Source organism: Haemorhous mexicanus, chromosome 10 (genome assembly GCF_027477595.1).
Source record: "Haemorhous mexicanus isolate bHaeMex1 chromosome 10, bHaeMex1.pri, whole genome shotgun sequence".
NCBI classification, from domain to species: Eukaryota; Metazoa; Chordata; class Aves; order Passeriformes; family Fringillidae; genus Haemorhous; species Haemorhous mexicanus.
The window spans coordinates 25,013,858-25,029,997 of NC_082350.1; the positions used below are offsets into that span (position 1 = coordinate 25,013,858).

Below are 16,140 nucleotides of genomic sequence, written 5' to 3' on the forward strand. Positions count from 1 at the left end.
TCTGGTCTCTTAAATCTCCTTTTTCCCCCCCTCCTGTTCTACCTCGGGCATTCTTTTCTTGCTCTGGCAGCCTGCAGCTTTTCCTGGAATCTTTCCCCAGGATGGAGATCCAGGCTGGTTCATTTGAAGGTGTCTGCTGGAATCAGGCCAGTTTTTACAGACAGGCACAGGAGGGGTCGTTTGAGGTTGGATTTGGGATTTTTGGGTGGTTTTTTTCTTCCATTGATACCATCAGATTGAGCCTTTGAGTTGAGCCATGGAGTTCCTGGTGGCAGGAATTCCCAGTAAAGGCAGAGGATTCACTGGGATGAGCAAGAGTTTTATCTTGGGATGGAGCCACAGGACAGCAGAGGGATTGGGCAGGAGGGGGGGCTCAGGCTGGGCTGGGGCTGAGCCTGGCTCTGGAAGCACTGGCACAGCTGGATTTTCAGGAGAAAATGGAGAAAGGGAATGGGGGGCACCCAATCCCTGAGGCATGGGAAGGAAAGGAGGTGGTGATGCCTTGTGCAGGCTGCCCTGGAGCAGGGGCTGGGCAGAGTCCCAGAATAAAGCAGGGATTGATTCCAAGGATCTCCTCCATGGACCCACCTGGGGCAGCACCAGAGCCCAGCCAGGGCTGCCCCCAGGATGACCCAAAATGGCCCCAAAATGCACGAGCGCTCCCGGGGTCTCTCCCTGGGATCAGCTCTGCTCCATTGGCACCTTGCAGTTCATTGTCCCAGCCCAGCTTTAGGTTATGAAGTCTTATTTCAGAATCTGAAAAATAGAAAAGCTAAAACCTGAGGCAGCAATGGCAATGGGAAGACTGGGTGCTCCAGCAGGGAATTCCAGCTCCGAGGGACAAATAAATCTCCCTGCTGTGTTGGGAGCACAGGGAGTGTTCAGCTTTTCCAAGGAATTCTCATCTCCATGCTGGGAACAGCAGCACAGGGATGCTCCTGGTGTCTTTCCCCAGGAAAAATTTATTTTCCAGGAAACTGTTATTTCCCCACCAGCTCCATGCTTACAGATTTCCCTCCACATCCATTCCTGTAACAACCAAAATCCTCTTCCAAAGCCGCAGCTGCAGCCTCGCTGACCCCTCATCCCTGGGATTCCCTGGGGGATCAGGGCACGGAGAGCTGCGGGGTTGGCCCCAGGCCTGGAAGGGCTCCCGTGTGGGGCTGCTTTGGTTTGGGCCAGCACAAACCCCAGGGCCAGCGGAGCCGCTCACGGGGCCTGGAGCGCAGTGCGGGATCGGCGGGCAGCGCCGGCTGCCAGCGAGAGCTCCCCGAGGCCTCAGCATTCCCAGAGGGCCCAGAGATCCCAGAGCTCCCAGAGCTCCCAAAGGCCTCCGGAATTCCTGAAGGCCTCCAGAATTCCCAGAGGGCCCAGAGCTCCCAAAGGCCTCCGGAATTCCCAAAGGGCCCAGAGCTCCCAAAGGCCTCCGGAATTCCCAGAGGGCCCAGAGCTCCCAAAGTCCTCCGGAATTCCCAAAGGGCCCAGAGCTCCCAAAGGCCTCCGGAATTCCCAAAGGGCCCGGAGCTCCCAAAGGCCTCCGGAATTCCCAAAGGCCTCCAGAAATCCCAAAGGGCCCGGAGCTCCCAAAGGCCTCCGGAATTCCCAGAGGGCCCGGAGCTCCCAAAGGCTTCTGGAATTCCCAAAGGGCCCGGAGCTCCCAAAGGCCTCCAGAAATCCCAAAGGGCCCGGAGCTTCCAAAGGCCTCCGGAATTCCCAGAGGGCCCAGAGCTCCCAGAGGGCCTCAGAATTCCTGAAGGCCTATGGAATTCCCAAAGGGCCCCAGAGCATCCAAAGACTTCTGGAATTCCCAAAGGGCCCCAGAGCTCCCAAAGACCTCAGAGCTCCCAAAGGCCCCCACAGTTCCTGAAGGCCTCTAGTATTCCCAAAGGCCTTCAGAATTCCCAAAACCCTCCAGCATTCCTAAAGTCTCCCAGAATTTCCAAAGTCTCTGAGAATTCCCAAAGGCCCCCACAGTTCCCAAAGGCCTCCAGGATTCCCAAAGTCTCCCAGAATTCCAAAAGGCTTCCAAAGCTCCCAAAGGCCTCCAGAATTCCCAAAGGCCTCCAGCACTCCCCTGGCCGGCTGTGGAAGCCCCTGGAATTCCTTCTGGAACTCTCCAGCCCCTCTCCTGAGCAGCAGCAGTTCCAGTTCTACATCCCAGTCGTTCCAGGAGTATCAAATGTAGGGATGATGAGGAAGGAGGGGTTGGGAATGGAGAACAGAGCTATCCCAAGACAGCAGTACAGTTTCCTGGGAATAACAGACATTTCTGCTCCATGCCAGAGGGACGGGATGGGGAACAGCCCAGGAGCAGCACTGCCAAACTCATCTTGCAAAATGCATTTATTTACATGGAATCTCACACATGGGGACAGGTGTGAAATGTGGCGAGTCCTCATCCTGTGACTTATGGATTGGAATTTCCTGGGAATAGGCACAATTCCTGCAGCCTCTGAGCAGGGAGAAGGGCTGGCTGAGCTCTGAGCACCTATTTTGAGCCATTTAAATATAATTAATATATGTAAATATCAGCCAATTTGGCCACTTGAGGATGGATTCCAAGGAATTCCAGGAGAACAGGGGGTCAAGGCTGTGGCTAAGGTTTTCAGGAGCATGCCCCGATTTTCACTTACTCTGCCCTTCCCAGAAGCAGACCCTTGGAAAAGGCTCTGGAAGAGTTTTCCCAGCAGGATGTCTCCCTGCTGCTCCCAGGGCAGCCAAGCTGGGAATGTTCCTCTCAGGAAAAAAGGCCTCTTGGAGCTTTGCAAGGCCCAGCTCAAAGTTGCCCTTCTGCTTTTAAACCCAGAAATAATAGATGAGAAAGCAGCAGAAGAAAGGAAAGAGCAGCTGGGATGAGCCAGGGAAAATGCTAAGAGCTCGGATATTATGCATTCATGCAAATGCAGAACACTGAGAATTCCACATGGAAAAATGATTCCCACAATTATTTTTTTTTTCTGAACTCCTAAGAGCAGTTGATCATCAAACACCTGCCAGGCCAAGCAGCCAGAGCAGAGGATGACCCTGCTGCAGAATGCTGCTATTTCCCCAAATCCCTCTTTAATAAATCCAATATAGGAATTACACGGAATAAAAAGTTTGGATTCAATTTTTAATAACTCACTAAAAGCATTTGGATTCCCCAGGGGCCACACACACCAGCAGCTTTTGTGTGCATAAAGAATCCAGCACTTTAATAGAGTTCTCTTTTATTTTTTAACATTGCCTCACCACAGAGGGGATTAAATCTCAGCCTGGCACTTCTCTTTCCTTGGAAATCCCATTTCCTCTCAGATTTCCAGAGGAGCAGCAGGAATAAAGGGCTCTGGGTGTGATTTTCTCATTAAAGGAGATCTATAGATCACTGAGCTGCACTCCCAGATGGGGGCTATAAATAAAATCTCCCACTCTGCTGACGCAAACGGCTCCCCAGGGAGAGATGAGGTGCCCCAAAATGATCCGAGGGCTTGGAAAAGCTGGAAAACCTCCAGGGAAAGAGGGATTATGGAGCACCTCGTGTGAAAGGATAATTGGAACAGGAAAAATCATTTTCCACTGAGTCCATGTGTGCTCTGCTGGAGCAGGATTGATTTCAGAGCCAGAGCTGGAAGAGAGATTTTTAAATCTTTTTAGTTCTAACTGAAGAAATTCCTACACAAAAGCAGAATTATTTGGGATTGAGGAGCCTGAGCACACCAAATTCTGCTTCTCCTCAGCCCCCTCAGCAGTGCTGCTGTGCCCAGAATGCCACGGGAATTCCTGGATCATGGTGGCCAGACTTGGAAAACATTGAACAGAGCAGACGATGGGATCATTTCAAACAGCTCCATTTTTATACAATTAAATTAACACTTACAGTGAGACGTTGGGAGAAGCTGGGAAATCACATTTCCTCCCAGTGAGGATTACACCCAACTTGGGTGAATTAAAGTGGGATTTTATACATCCTTACAAAAGGTTTTCCCCTCCAAAAAGTTCATTTTCCCCACTAAATCTGATGCTCCCTTAAAGCTTCTTGGGGCTGCAGCACATCCTGAGGAGATGGGGACACAAATTTACGTCACTGATATTGATCTTTCTGGTTTTTTGCTGTTAGGAGGAAGAATAATGGTGCTTTGAGCAATTTCTTCACAGTTTCTACACAAACTTTATCAAATAATCAAGTGCTGCACCTGCTTTCCAAATCAGTTAAATCCAAACCACCTTAAATCCAGGCAGAGAGGAAGAAGGAAATAAATCACAATTCCTGCAGTTCTTATCACTGCTAAGGCAATCTTGCTCACAGAAACAAACTCTGTGAGGGTGTGGGGGATGTTTGGAGCATTATTTAGAATATTTAAACAGATCTTTAAATACTTAAACAATATTTAAATCATTTAGAATAATTAGAACCTCCCTGAGTTCCCTGGCATTTTGGGGTCAGGACAATCCTGGTTTTCCAGTGCTCCTCAGCACATCTTCAGCCTGGTTGGGGTTGCACTGAACAAACCCATTTTCCTCTGTTTTTTTAAATATCCTCTGCCTACAATTTCTCCCTGCACATGCACCTGGATTTTCCACAATTCCAGGTGTTCCAGACACCCCATCTCACATCCATCCTCTCCAGCCACAGGGAAAATAACAGGTTTTGCACAGCACAGGGCAGTTGTGAGAATTGAACCCCCCCTGCCTTGCATTTATCCCACTTAATAAGCAAGGAATATTTGCTTAAGTACATAATTATTATCCTGGGAAATCAAAATTCCTGCTGCCTGCTGCTATTCCAACCTGAGACACTTGGGTTCAAGTGGGAATTTGAAGAGTTAGGGGAGGGGTGCCAGGCTCCAGAGTCTCTCTATTTTTTAAAAAACCCACTGTTCTGAGATATTCCAAATTTTGCCTGGCATAAATGCTCACTCCTCTCCTTGGAAATTTTTTGGATTCCCTCCTTGTGATTCCCAAACACCAAAAATACTCATTTACAATAAATTTTACTGGTTTTACAGAGCCAGATCACAACAATGATCCCTTAGCATCACATTAAAGGGAGATTTACTGCTGCCTGCACCACAATTAGTGCTAGAAGAATCCAACTTTTCCAGCTTTTCCACATCCCACAGGAAACATTCACTCACCAACCGCCTGGGCTCCATCACCTGCAGGAATTCACATTATGGCAGCACTGGGATAAAGGAGAATTATCCATCCAGGCAGAATCCACAGGCTGTTCCCTCCTGTGTTTGGCACTTCCTTTGAGGAAAGGCTCAGCAGCAGTGATGGGAATCAAGTTTTTCCTCAGGAATTTTAATCCTGGGAGTTTTTCCTGGCCAGGTTTGGAGAGCAGCAAAGACTCATCCCTCCAATCTATGGAATTCCAACCTCGAAAATAGCTCCAGGTGTTTTCCCAGGGAATGGCACTGCTCACTTGGGCAGCAGCAGGAATCTCCCAGCCAACCTTTGAGCTGGGTGCGAAGTGGCCAAAGTCCAGGGCTCTCCTGAGCCACCAGCAGCAGGGATGAGCATTCCTGCAGCTCATCCCACCCCAGGGCACTGGAACCACACACAATTACAGCTTTGTCCACACTCAGAAGGTTTGTTTTCCATGTCAAAGCCTCAGAACAAATTAATTGCCCTGGAGAAGCTCCCTGATGATGGAGTTCCCTTTTCCGGGTGCCTGGGGAGGAGTTTGGTGCTCAGATCCAGCAGGGACAGGAGCTGCCTGTGCACAGGGAAGGTCTGGCTGAGCAATGACAGAAATGCCATTTCCTGCAAGCAGAAATTCCCACACTGACAGCTCCTGGCTGGAGAAATTCCTTCCAGGCATTAATCCCTGGCTGTTCCCTGCTCCCATCCCAGACATCATCACATCCCTGGGGAGGAGAGAACTCACACTCCAATCAAGCAATGAAGGCTCTTTTTAAGTGAGAACCAACCCACGGCCAACCTCCAAGCCAGTATTTGCTCCCTGAGTGCCTGGGCCAGCGCTCCAAGGTGGATCAAGGCTTTACACCAAAGGTCTGGGCTGGATCCCAGCCCCCATTCCCAAAAATCCTGCTCCAGCAATACTCCCACGTGGCTTGAACAAGCACCCGTTGGCTCCATTTCTCTCCTCCCTCATGCCAAGCTGGTCCATACATTTCTCCTTCCATTCTGGCTGCTCTGATCCGTGAAAATCAGATTTCTGCCCATGGCCAGTTATGAAATTATTTCAAGATTTTAGTCCATGCTTTGAATTAGTTTCACATTTTCAGAGGGACACAGGCAAGAAGGAGGTATTCACGTGGTCCGTGCTAAATTCCATCCTACAGCTTCTGGAATATCCTGGGTTAACCCTGAAGTCTTTCCCCAGAATCATTAAGATTGGAAAAGCCCTCTAAAACCATCAAATCCAAAATGAATCCACCACCATCGTCTTCACTGTTAAACCACCTCCCCAAGTGCTACTTCCATGCCTTTTCAACACTTCCAGGAGGTTCCCAGCTGCTTTCAAAAGCAGACCTGAGGCTTTCCCACCCTTCCCAGGGTGAGCTCAGGACTCTGGGCACTCTCTGCTGCCTTCCAGGGTCACTCCGTGGGCAGCCGGGCACTGATGGGACAGCTCCGAGGGAAGCAGGAGCACCATGCCCACCTCCAGAGGCTCAGCACAGCCTGGAGGATCAGCAGCCCATGGAAAGACACAAATGTAATTTCCTGAAGCACTGGAAATGCAGGAGTCCAAGTGTCTGGACAGATGTGAGATTCCTTGGATTCCCCGCCACGGGGACGGGATAGCCACCAGCAATTTGTCTCAGCACAGGCTGGAATGTTCCAGGGATGAAAAGATAAAATCCAGCACATCCTTCCCCAGCCTGAAAGCTCCTGCAGAAGTCCTGGAAGCTGCAGGGATGAGCTTTTAGCAGCACTGCCTGCACTAAGCCCGGTGGGCAGCACAATTCCTTGGGCAATTCCATCCCTCCCTCCCTGCCCTGCCTGTCACAGCTGGGTCTGCCTGAGCCACCTCCCCTCCTGCCAGTGTTTCCCTAATTGACTGCAGAATTTGCAGATATCCTTCCCAGCCAATCCCTCCTATTGATTGTAATTATCCTCGGAGAGGCAATGGGAGGAATATCAAAGCCATTAAGGCTGATTTGGATTTGATTCGAGCCATTAGAGACACAGCAAGCGGAGCCTCGCCGCTTCCCCGGCACCTCCTCGGCTCCTGAGGGCCATAAATCATCCCGTGGCACATTTGGTACTGCTTTGGATGCAGCCAGGAGTGGAGGAAAGGAGGGAAAATGGAAAAAAATGGGAGGGGGTGGCTTCCTGCAGCTGGATGAGGAGGTTGAGCCAAGCATCTCCACAGTGAACCCTCTGAGCTCCAAGTGCCTTCAGGAAAGAAGTTTCTCCTCTTAGGTGGAGTCCAGAAAACTCCAGAGTCACTCAGGCTTGGAGGGACCTCATCCACTCAATCCAGCTCCAAAACCAGTCATTTAATCCTTTTCTGGGGAGAAAGATAGGAATAGTCTCCATTTCTAGACAGCACCTGCCCTCCTGGCCCACAGGGAGCATCGGGGAGCTCCTGTTCTTGCAGTCTGTTCTTGGGGATCCCCACCCCAAGAACAGCCTGCCCATGGATATGGGATATCCAGGATGGAGCCATCCATGGCCATCCCACCCTGCTGGGCCTCTGCTCCTTTCAGGGGCTGCCAGTGCCGAGCAGAAGCTGCCAAACCCTTCCCAAATTTCCTGGCAGGAGCTTCCAGGCACCCTCAGCCTGTCTGCAGCCCGAGGGAGCAGCCTTGGCCTCCCACCCCACCTGGAAGCTGAAGCACAGCCCTGCCCATGGCATTGATGTCATTGATGTCCCTTCCCAGCCTTTGCAGCAACCCAGGGCACATCTCTGCAGCCAAGGATGTGACCAAAGGTCCCTCACCACTCCGACCTTCCCCTGAGTGCAGCTGCAGCATTCCCAGCCCTCCTTGCACTCCAGCCCAGCCCCTCCTGCCTGGGAACTCCCAAAGCCACGGTGGGGCTTCCTTGGAATGGGAATTTCCTTCTCCTGCGAGCCCAGCACGGTCCCTGTCCCTCAGCACTGCCAGTGTGACATGCTGAGATGGCAGTTCTGGTTTGCACTTAGATGTTTATTAGCTTTTGTTCATGTCACAGCGTTCGAAGTTGTGAGTTTTACAGTATTTTATTTTAACAACACAAAAAAATGGTCATCTATTTATCTTTATAAGGTTTTCTAAGGATAAATTGGTTAATTAAGAAATGATGTTTAAATTATTTTTATCTTTACTAATTATTTGTGCTTTGAAATGTGGATTTTTTAATTTAATTACATAATATTACTTAAACTTACGAAGAAGAAGGTGAAGAAGAAGGTGAAGAAGGACCAGTTTCTGTTTTAAATTTTTTATCTTGTTTTATATAAATTACTATATTTTAAAACTTAAAACTAAAAGTTTAAAGTTTTCTACTATGTGGTATTATATACTTTTATTTAAACTACACATTTATAATCTTAGTTTTATTATTTATATATCTTTATAAATATATATAACTATTATGTATTATTTATATAGTTTTATATTTATATAAGTTTTATTTATATATTTAATTTTGGAAGTTTTATATTTAATATATTTCTATATTAAATATAATTTATTATAAATAATCTAAATATTTATAAATACAAATAGATATTTATATAATTATATTTATAAATAGAAGTATATATAAATAGTATATATCGTAATTTTGGATGGTTTATATTTAAACCATCCAAAATTAAGATATCTACTATTAAGATATAGACCATTTTGGACGGTTTATATTTAACTATTTATATTTATATAGTTTTATATAGGTTTTATTTATATATTTATTTTGGAATTTGTTATATTTATATATTTACTAAATAAATTTATAAATATTTCTATTTTAAATTTTAATTAAATGCATTTAATAAAATATATATTTAATAAAGAGATATATTTAATATATATATGTAATTCAGAGCCCTGGGGATCAGCAGAGATCCCTGAACCAGGGCTGGGATGCCCAGCCAGGGCCAGGGAGGGGGATGGAGCAGGCAGGGATCCCACGGGGAGGAGCAGAGCCCCGGGGAGCAGCACCTGCCCCTGCTGGGTCCCCCCTGTCCCCCCAGGTGACCCCTGCCTTCACCTGGGGCATGGCGAACCCCAAGGAAACCAGGTCCTGACAGCAGAAAAAGCCTCGATTTTAACCATCTTAATAAATCACCTTAATAAAATCATTCCAGCCCAACATCTCTCTGGGTTCCTGGGAACAGCCAGCCCAGGAGACACTTCCAGTCCAAGCTGCCTTCCCAGCCACCCCGATTCCCTGTCCCACTGAAATCCCCCTCTCCTGGGCTTTCCAGCAGGCACTCAGAGCAATCCACACCATTTCCCTGGTTTTGCTCCCTGGCTGCCTCCTCTCCACCATTCCCATGTTTACAAACACTTGGGCTTCCAGCAGGGCAAGGCAAGGGTTTGTTATAAACACTGAACCGCAGGGAAATGTCAAGGGCAAGGAAAACAAAAATAAAAGCGGGGATTTTCACTTTGGTCTGGCTCATCCTGGGAGGCTTTGGGGACACACAGCTCGTGGGACATGCTGGGTGCTCACAGACATGGCCTGGGAGGGACAGGAGGTGCCATGGGGACATCAAAGAGCCCTTCCCAGCCAGCCAGGAGGGGAAATGTGCCCTCCCAGCAGCCCTTCCCTTTGATCCCGGGGGGAAGGAGCAGAGCTGGAACACCTCTTCCTCCTCCTCACCCCTGGGAGCCAAGGGAAGGGGAATCCTGGAGCAAAGGTGTCTCCAGGACAGCCAGGGAGCTGAGCAAAGACTCTCCAGGGCCACAAACACTGGGAAAGTCACATCTGCAGGGTGGCAAACTCCAGCTCCTGGGGAGGAAGAGACCTGGAGCTCAGTCCCACCCTGGGAGATGCTCTGCATGCCCTGGGCTCCTCTGGGTGTCCATCCAGGCTATTCCAGCCCGGGATCTGCACAGCAAAGCTCCCAACCCAGCTCTGCACGGGACAAGTCAGGGCGTGAGGCAGCCTGAATTCCTTCCAGGGCCTCTGTGCCTGCAGGAGGGAACGGGAGGATGGAAGAGGAAAACCCTGACAGGGGTAGAATTCCTTAGGTGACAGCTCACCTGGTTAAGCTCATGCCTGGAGGCAAAGAGTTTCCAGCAGTGCCAGCAGAGCTGACCAGATAATGCTGGAGAAATCAGCTCCCAAACCACAAAAATGAGGTGGGTTTTTTTCTTTCTGGTGTTTTTTTCTCTTTTTCCCTTTCTTGCAGGCTGAGTTGCTGCACAAATGACTGTAATTAAAGCTGTTACCTGTCAGTTCCTCAAGGCACTGAGGCTCCTGTGTTCAGGCTTTGGAAAAAAGCATCCCTGCATGGCAGCAGTCCCACTCATCCCTCAGCTTACTCATCCTGCCCAGCACCCACCCAGATTTGTCACCAATTAGTTGTAATTCAAGGATTCAGGGGGAAATCCCCACCTCCCTGAACGAGGTGACTTCACAGGAAGTTAGGGCATGGAACGCCTTTTAAACAACAAAAAAATCATGGAAAAAAATCATGTGTGCCAGAGGCAAGGCCAGGGTGCACGGCTGGTGAGGCACACAGTTCCTCAGGCATCCACAGGCTCCAGCAGAGCTTCCAGAGAGGCTCGGTGGATTCCTTTGGAATTCATCCATTATGGAAGAGCCTCAGCCCTGCCGTGTCACCGGTGTCTGCAGTGCTCCTTCCTCTCCCATCACTGCAGCTCAGAAGTTCTGTGCAATTCCCAAATCAGCCTGAATGATGGGATCAGCCCCCGATTTACTGGGGGTTCTGTAAAACATCATCGGGGGTTCATTCTGGCTGGCAGCAGGGCCTTGGGAAGGATCTTTCCTCAGGAAAGGAGAGCACCCAGCACCAGCCTGGCACCGCTCCCAGATGGGAAAAGCTGATATTCCTTGGCCTCTCCAAGGGACCCAGCTCTGAGACAGCCTGGTGGTGGCACCAGGCTCCTGCCGGGGACACCAGCCCCTGCCACATGCCTGGAGCTGCAGGGAACCGGCCCCACCAGTGCCCAAAGGTGCTCCGGGAAAGTTGGAGAATCATGGAATGGTTTGGGATGGAAGGGACCTTAAAGCTCATCTCATTCCCTGCCATGGGCAGGGACACTTTCCACTGTCCCAGGTTACTCCAAGCCCTGTCCAACCTGGCCTTGGACACTTCCAGGGATAGCCACAGCTGCTCTGGGCACCTGTGCCAGGGCCTCTCCACCTTCAACGGGAACAATTACTTCCCAAAATCCAATCTAAATCTACCATCCTGCAGCTTAAAGCCATTCCCTGTGTCCTGTCCCTCCATCCCCTGTCCCCAGTCCCTCTGCAGCTCTCCTGGAGCCCCTTCAGGCCCTGCCAGGGGCTCTGAGCTCTCCCTGGAGCCTTCTCCTCTCCAGGTGAGCACCCCCAGCTCTCCCAGCCTGGCTCCAGAGCAGAGGGGCTCCAGCCCCGGAGCATCTCCGTGGCCTCCTCCGGCCTCTCTCCAGCAGCTCCACATCCTCCCGCAGGATCGGCCAGCCCCGGCAGCATCCCTCCAGGCGGGATCCCCGAGCAATCCCCCGCTCCACCCTCCATCCGCGCCCCAAAGCGCTCCCCACTCACCGAGGCGGAGCTGGCCCGCGCCTTGCGCTCCTGCTCCCGGCACTGCAGCCCGGCCAGGTGCCTCTCCAGGGCTGCCCAGTCCATGGCCGGGGGCTGCGGGTCCCGGGGGGGCCGCGCCCCTGCGCTCCGCCGCCCGCCGGGCCCCGCGGCCGCTCCGCGCCGCCGCTGCGCGGGGTCCGAGCGGGGCGGGGGCCGCGGGCGGGGGCAGCGCCGGGCAGCGGCGGCCGCGGGGCCGCAGCGGCGCCCATGGGCGGCCGGGCAGCGCGGCGGGGACGGCGGGGACCCCCCGTCCTCCTCCTCTTCCTCCTCCTCCTCCGAGTCCTCCAGCGCCGCCAGGTCCAGGCTGCTGGGGGACGGCGAGGACTTGCCCTCCGAGCACGGCGTGGCTTTGCTGGAGTTGGATTCCGAGCTGGAGCGGCTGCTGCCGGCGTCGCTGCCTAAATCCATGCCATCCTCCCGGGAATCCTGCCGGAGAGAAGCGGAGGGCCGCCGTGTCAGGGATGCCCGGAGCGCTGCTGCCCGCCGGGCACGGGAAACGCCGGCCCGGGGCCGCCCCCGCGCTCCGGAGCCGCCGCCGGCGCGGGGCGGCCCCGGGCGGAGCGGGCGGGGGCGGAGCGGGGCCGGGCTCCGGCTCCGCCGCTCGGGAGCTGCGGGAAACGCCGGCTGGCGGCAAGGAAACGCCGCTCCGACGGGCAGAAAATCCCATGTTCTTGGTATTCTGTTCAATTATTCTTGGTTTGGCTTTTTTTTTTTTTTTTTAATTTTAACTAGGGTGTTAGCCCATGTTGTCGTAGTAGCTATTGTAACTATTATTTTGTTACACAAAAAAAGATTTCTATTTAAATGTTACTCTTTGTTCCCGCAGTTGTTGTGACGGGACAATCCCAAGCGATCCCAAGAATAAATCCAGGCTGGTAAGAGAACGGATCAAAGCCGCCCGGAGGGAAGGGGTTTGGGGGTGGTGGTGGAGGAGAAGCTCAGCCTGACCGGGCACAGGCACTGACAGCCCCAAACACCCCCTGGGCTGGGCTGATCCCGGCGTGGGAGGCACGGGAGGGGGGATTCTGCCCCTCTGCCCCGCTCAGGTGAGACCCCACCTGCAGAGCTGCCCCCAGATCTGGGGGCTCCAGCAGGATGTGGAGCTGCTGGAGAGAGCCCAGAGGGGAGCACGGAGCTGCTGCAGGGCTGGAGCCCCTCTGGAGCCAGGCTGGGAGAGCTGGGGATGCTCACCTGGAGAGGAGAAGGCTCCAGGGAGAGCTCAGAGCCCCTGGCAGGGCCTGAAGGGGCTCCAGGAGAGCTGGAGAGGGACTGGGGACACGGGATGGAGGGACAGGACACAGGGAATGGCTCCCAGTGCTGAGGGCAGGGATGGATGGGAGAGTGGGAATTCCTGGCTGGGATGGGATTCCCAGAGCAGCTGTGGCTGCCCCTGGATCCCTGGCAGTGCCCAAGGCCAGGTTGAACATTCGGGCTGGAGCACCTGGGACAGTGGGAGGTGTCCCTGCCACGGCAGGGGTGGCACTGGGTGGGGTTTAAGGTCCTTCCAACCCAAACCATTCCATGATTTTATGTCTGGGTTTGGGAGGAGGTGGCATTGTGTCTGTGTGGGGCTGTGGGTGACTGCAGGGAGTCACAGAGAGTGGCAAAGGGTGACATCCTCCCTCCCACGCCCCGAGGGACCGCAGGGACCCGCCACAAATCCCTGCTGCCACCCTCTCCCTTTCTTTCCTTCTTTAAAAGTAATTTAAAGTAACTCGTTAAGAGTCTCCTATAAATAACTCGGCTAAAAAAAACTAATCTAGTTTCTGCATTCTGGGTCACCGAAGCCAAGTTTAACACACAAATGTTCCCATTCCCAACCCCACGGCAAGGAGACCTTTAAAGGCACTGTGGCTGAAATGGGGAGCATCAATCCCATGGATCAGGAACTTCCAGACAGGGCATGGGAGATGTGGCCGCAGCCAGCTGCCCTCTGGTCCCTGCAATCCCAGCCCTCTGGGCATGGAGGGCCAGGGGAGAACCAGCAACTCTTAACTGGAATATTGAAACACTGCATCGGGTTAGGAGCTGATTTAGGGGCAGGATTTTGTGTGAGAAATGCCCTTGAGGTCACCCACAGGAATCAAAACATCTCTGTGTTATCCACTCTGTCTCCAGCACAAATCCAAATGTAATTCCAGCTTGTCCCAGCCCCTGGGAGGAAATGAGCTCTGCCCCAAGAGCAGCACAAGGGGAGTTAAAAATTAAAGGTTGTGCAGGGGGGAGAGGTGGGCATGGCACAGACACCCGGGGAGCGGGCACGGCTCAGGGGGAATCCCCCTTCGAGGGTCCCCAGGGCCTGAAATGTCGGGAATTCCTAAGGGATGAGAGGGAGAAGGGAACATCTGCAGCCCTCAGCTCCTGGGACTGCTGAGCTGCTCCTGCCGGGGGGACCTGGCCGGGCACGGGGAGGGAAAGGGAGGGAGGGGAGGGGTCTCCTGTGCCAGGTCTGGCTCCTCATCCCCTCCTGGGCAGCAGCGAGCGGGGAGGGACATCCCGGCGGCCCTAGCAGCACCAAACCCCACCGAGATCAGACGGGCACACACCGGGAACAGGGCACGGCCCGGCGCTGAGAGCTTTCAGTGCCCTGGAGCCGTCCCCTCCTCTCCCTGCGGGGTGGGAATCACAGACTCCTGGAAAGGAACTTCAAACTCATCCTGTCCCTGTCCCAGGCTGTTCCAAGTCCTGTCCAGCCTGGCCTTGGACACTTCCAGGATTCCAGGGGCAGCCACAGCCGCTCTGGAAGTTCCATCCCAGCCTCTCCCCATCCTCACAGGGAGGAATTCCCTCCCAAGATCCCTGTGGCAGTGGGAAGCCATTCCCCCTTGCTCTGCCCTGGTTAAAAATCCCTCTCCAGCTTTTCTGGAGGAGGCTCCAACCTCCAGGCAGGGCTTTGGAGGATAAAGGGGCTGGGATACACAGGGAATATCACAGGGTTTATTTGGGATTAACCTTTCCCTTGGGGTGTCTCCTCCAGGTGCTCAGCCTGGATTATCCCAATTTTCTCTCCTGACCCCCAGGAGCAGCTGAATCCCTCTCTGTTCCCAGCTGATCCCTGCTTCCCTCACAGGCTGCCTGGTGGCTGAAACTCCAGAAAATCAGGAACTGCAAAGTGCAGTTTTAAAAATAATCCCAGCAAATGGCAGGAAGGAGCAAAATCCTGGAGATGAATTACATGGGGAAAAGGTTTCACCACAAGGTTGGGAGGGGGTGGCATTTGACACAATTTGTGTGGTGCAATTCTCTGTTTGGGGCTGGTTTAATGTCACCACCAGCCTCACAGGGGATTTTTGCTGAGCAAAGGAGGAGCTGCCTCACTGCTCCCAGGCTGGGGACAGTTTGATTTATGGGATCTTCACTGGGGAAGTTTCTTCCCTCCATCACCACGAGGGCACTGATAATGTTTTGTGGAGGACAAGAGCGCTTCCCTCTCCCTGAATTTCCCAGTGTGACATCTGGAATGGCATGAAATGAGTGGCAGGCACTTCCCAATCCCAATTGTCCCATTTTAGTGGGATAAAGCTGCTTCAGCCTTCATTCAGTTCATGCTTTAAGGTGCCAGTCCTTGCAAACCCCTCCCTCCTGCCCTGTCCTCAGACACATTTGTTTTCTTACAAGGTTTAACACATCACACACGAGATTTTTCCAAGTTTCCTTTTTTTTCCCCACTGTAGACAGATCCAATCATTTTTAACCTCATAGTAAACCCTCCTCACTTCTAATTATACACAGGGAACAATTTCTGCTCGACCTGCACAGGAAGGAGCCAGCTCTTGCTATCCCAAACACAAATGGCATTTCTCTCTTCCACAAACCCCTTTCCAACACCATGGAAAACTTGGGATTTGTAGGAATTGTCAAGGGTGTGAACACAAACCCTTGGAAATGAAAGAATCTGGTTCACAGCTCTTTTATTCAGTGCAAAGGAGGTTTAATGCGAACAAGGCTTGTGGGGTTGATTCTGAGGCAGAAATATATCACAAAAATCAGATTTTTATTCTTTTCCTGGTGTTGGTTTCAAAGGCAGTTTGCTGATTGTCATAAGCTTCAAATTGATTCGATTTTTCTATTTTGGCACTGCTGTAACCCCATTCTAAAATGGATTTCTTGTGTTCTCTCCTGCTAAATTGCAGAAGTTTTTGGGTCAGAGAAGAAGGAAAGCAGGGACGTCACAATCACCCTTAAAACACCATAAATCCCTAAATATGGGACCATTTCTGCCAGCTGGGTCTGTATCCCCACACCCTCCTATCCACCCAGAGCTCCCAAATTGTGGTTTTACTTTAAAAACAGGTTTGGGGTTTTTTCCTTGAAGTGACTCCACACAGAGCTGAGCACTGTCCCTGCCCAGGTGGGATTTGCCAGGGAAATGATGCTGGGATAAAAACATCCCTGGGACAGAGCAGGAAAGGGAAGTTTCCTCTGAACACAAAGAATTTCCCTTGCCTG

General features: G+C 51.9%; 1 protein-coding gene across 1 annotated transcript in view; it reads right to left on the minus strand.

Moving 5' to 3' along the window:
- The window catches only part of SCHIP1 (schwannomin interacting protein 1), a 37,251-nt gene extending 25,033 nt beyond the window's left edge, over nucleotides 1-12,218 (minus strand). Inside the window, exon 1 of the mRNA XM_059855855.1 lies at nucleotides 11,653-12,218. Coding sequence (XP_059711838.1) covers nucleotides 11,653-12,099 — 447 coding nt within the window. The 5' untranslated portion in view covers nucleotides 12,100-12,218. The remainder of the gene's footprint in view (nucleotides 1-11,652) is intronic.
- Between the last annotated feature and the right edge of the window lie 3,922 nt (nucleotides 12,219-16,140).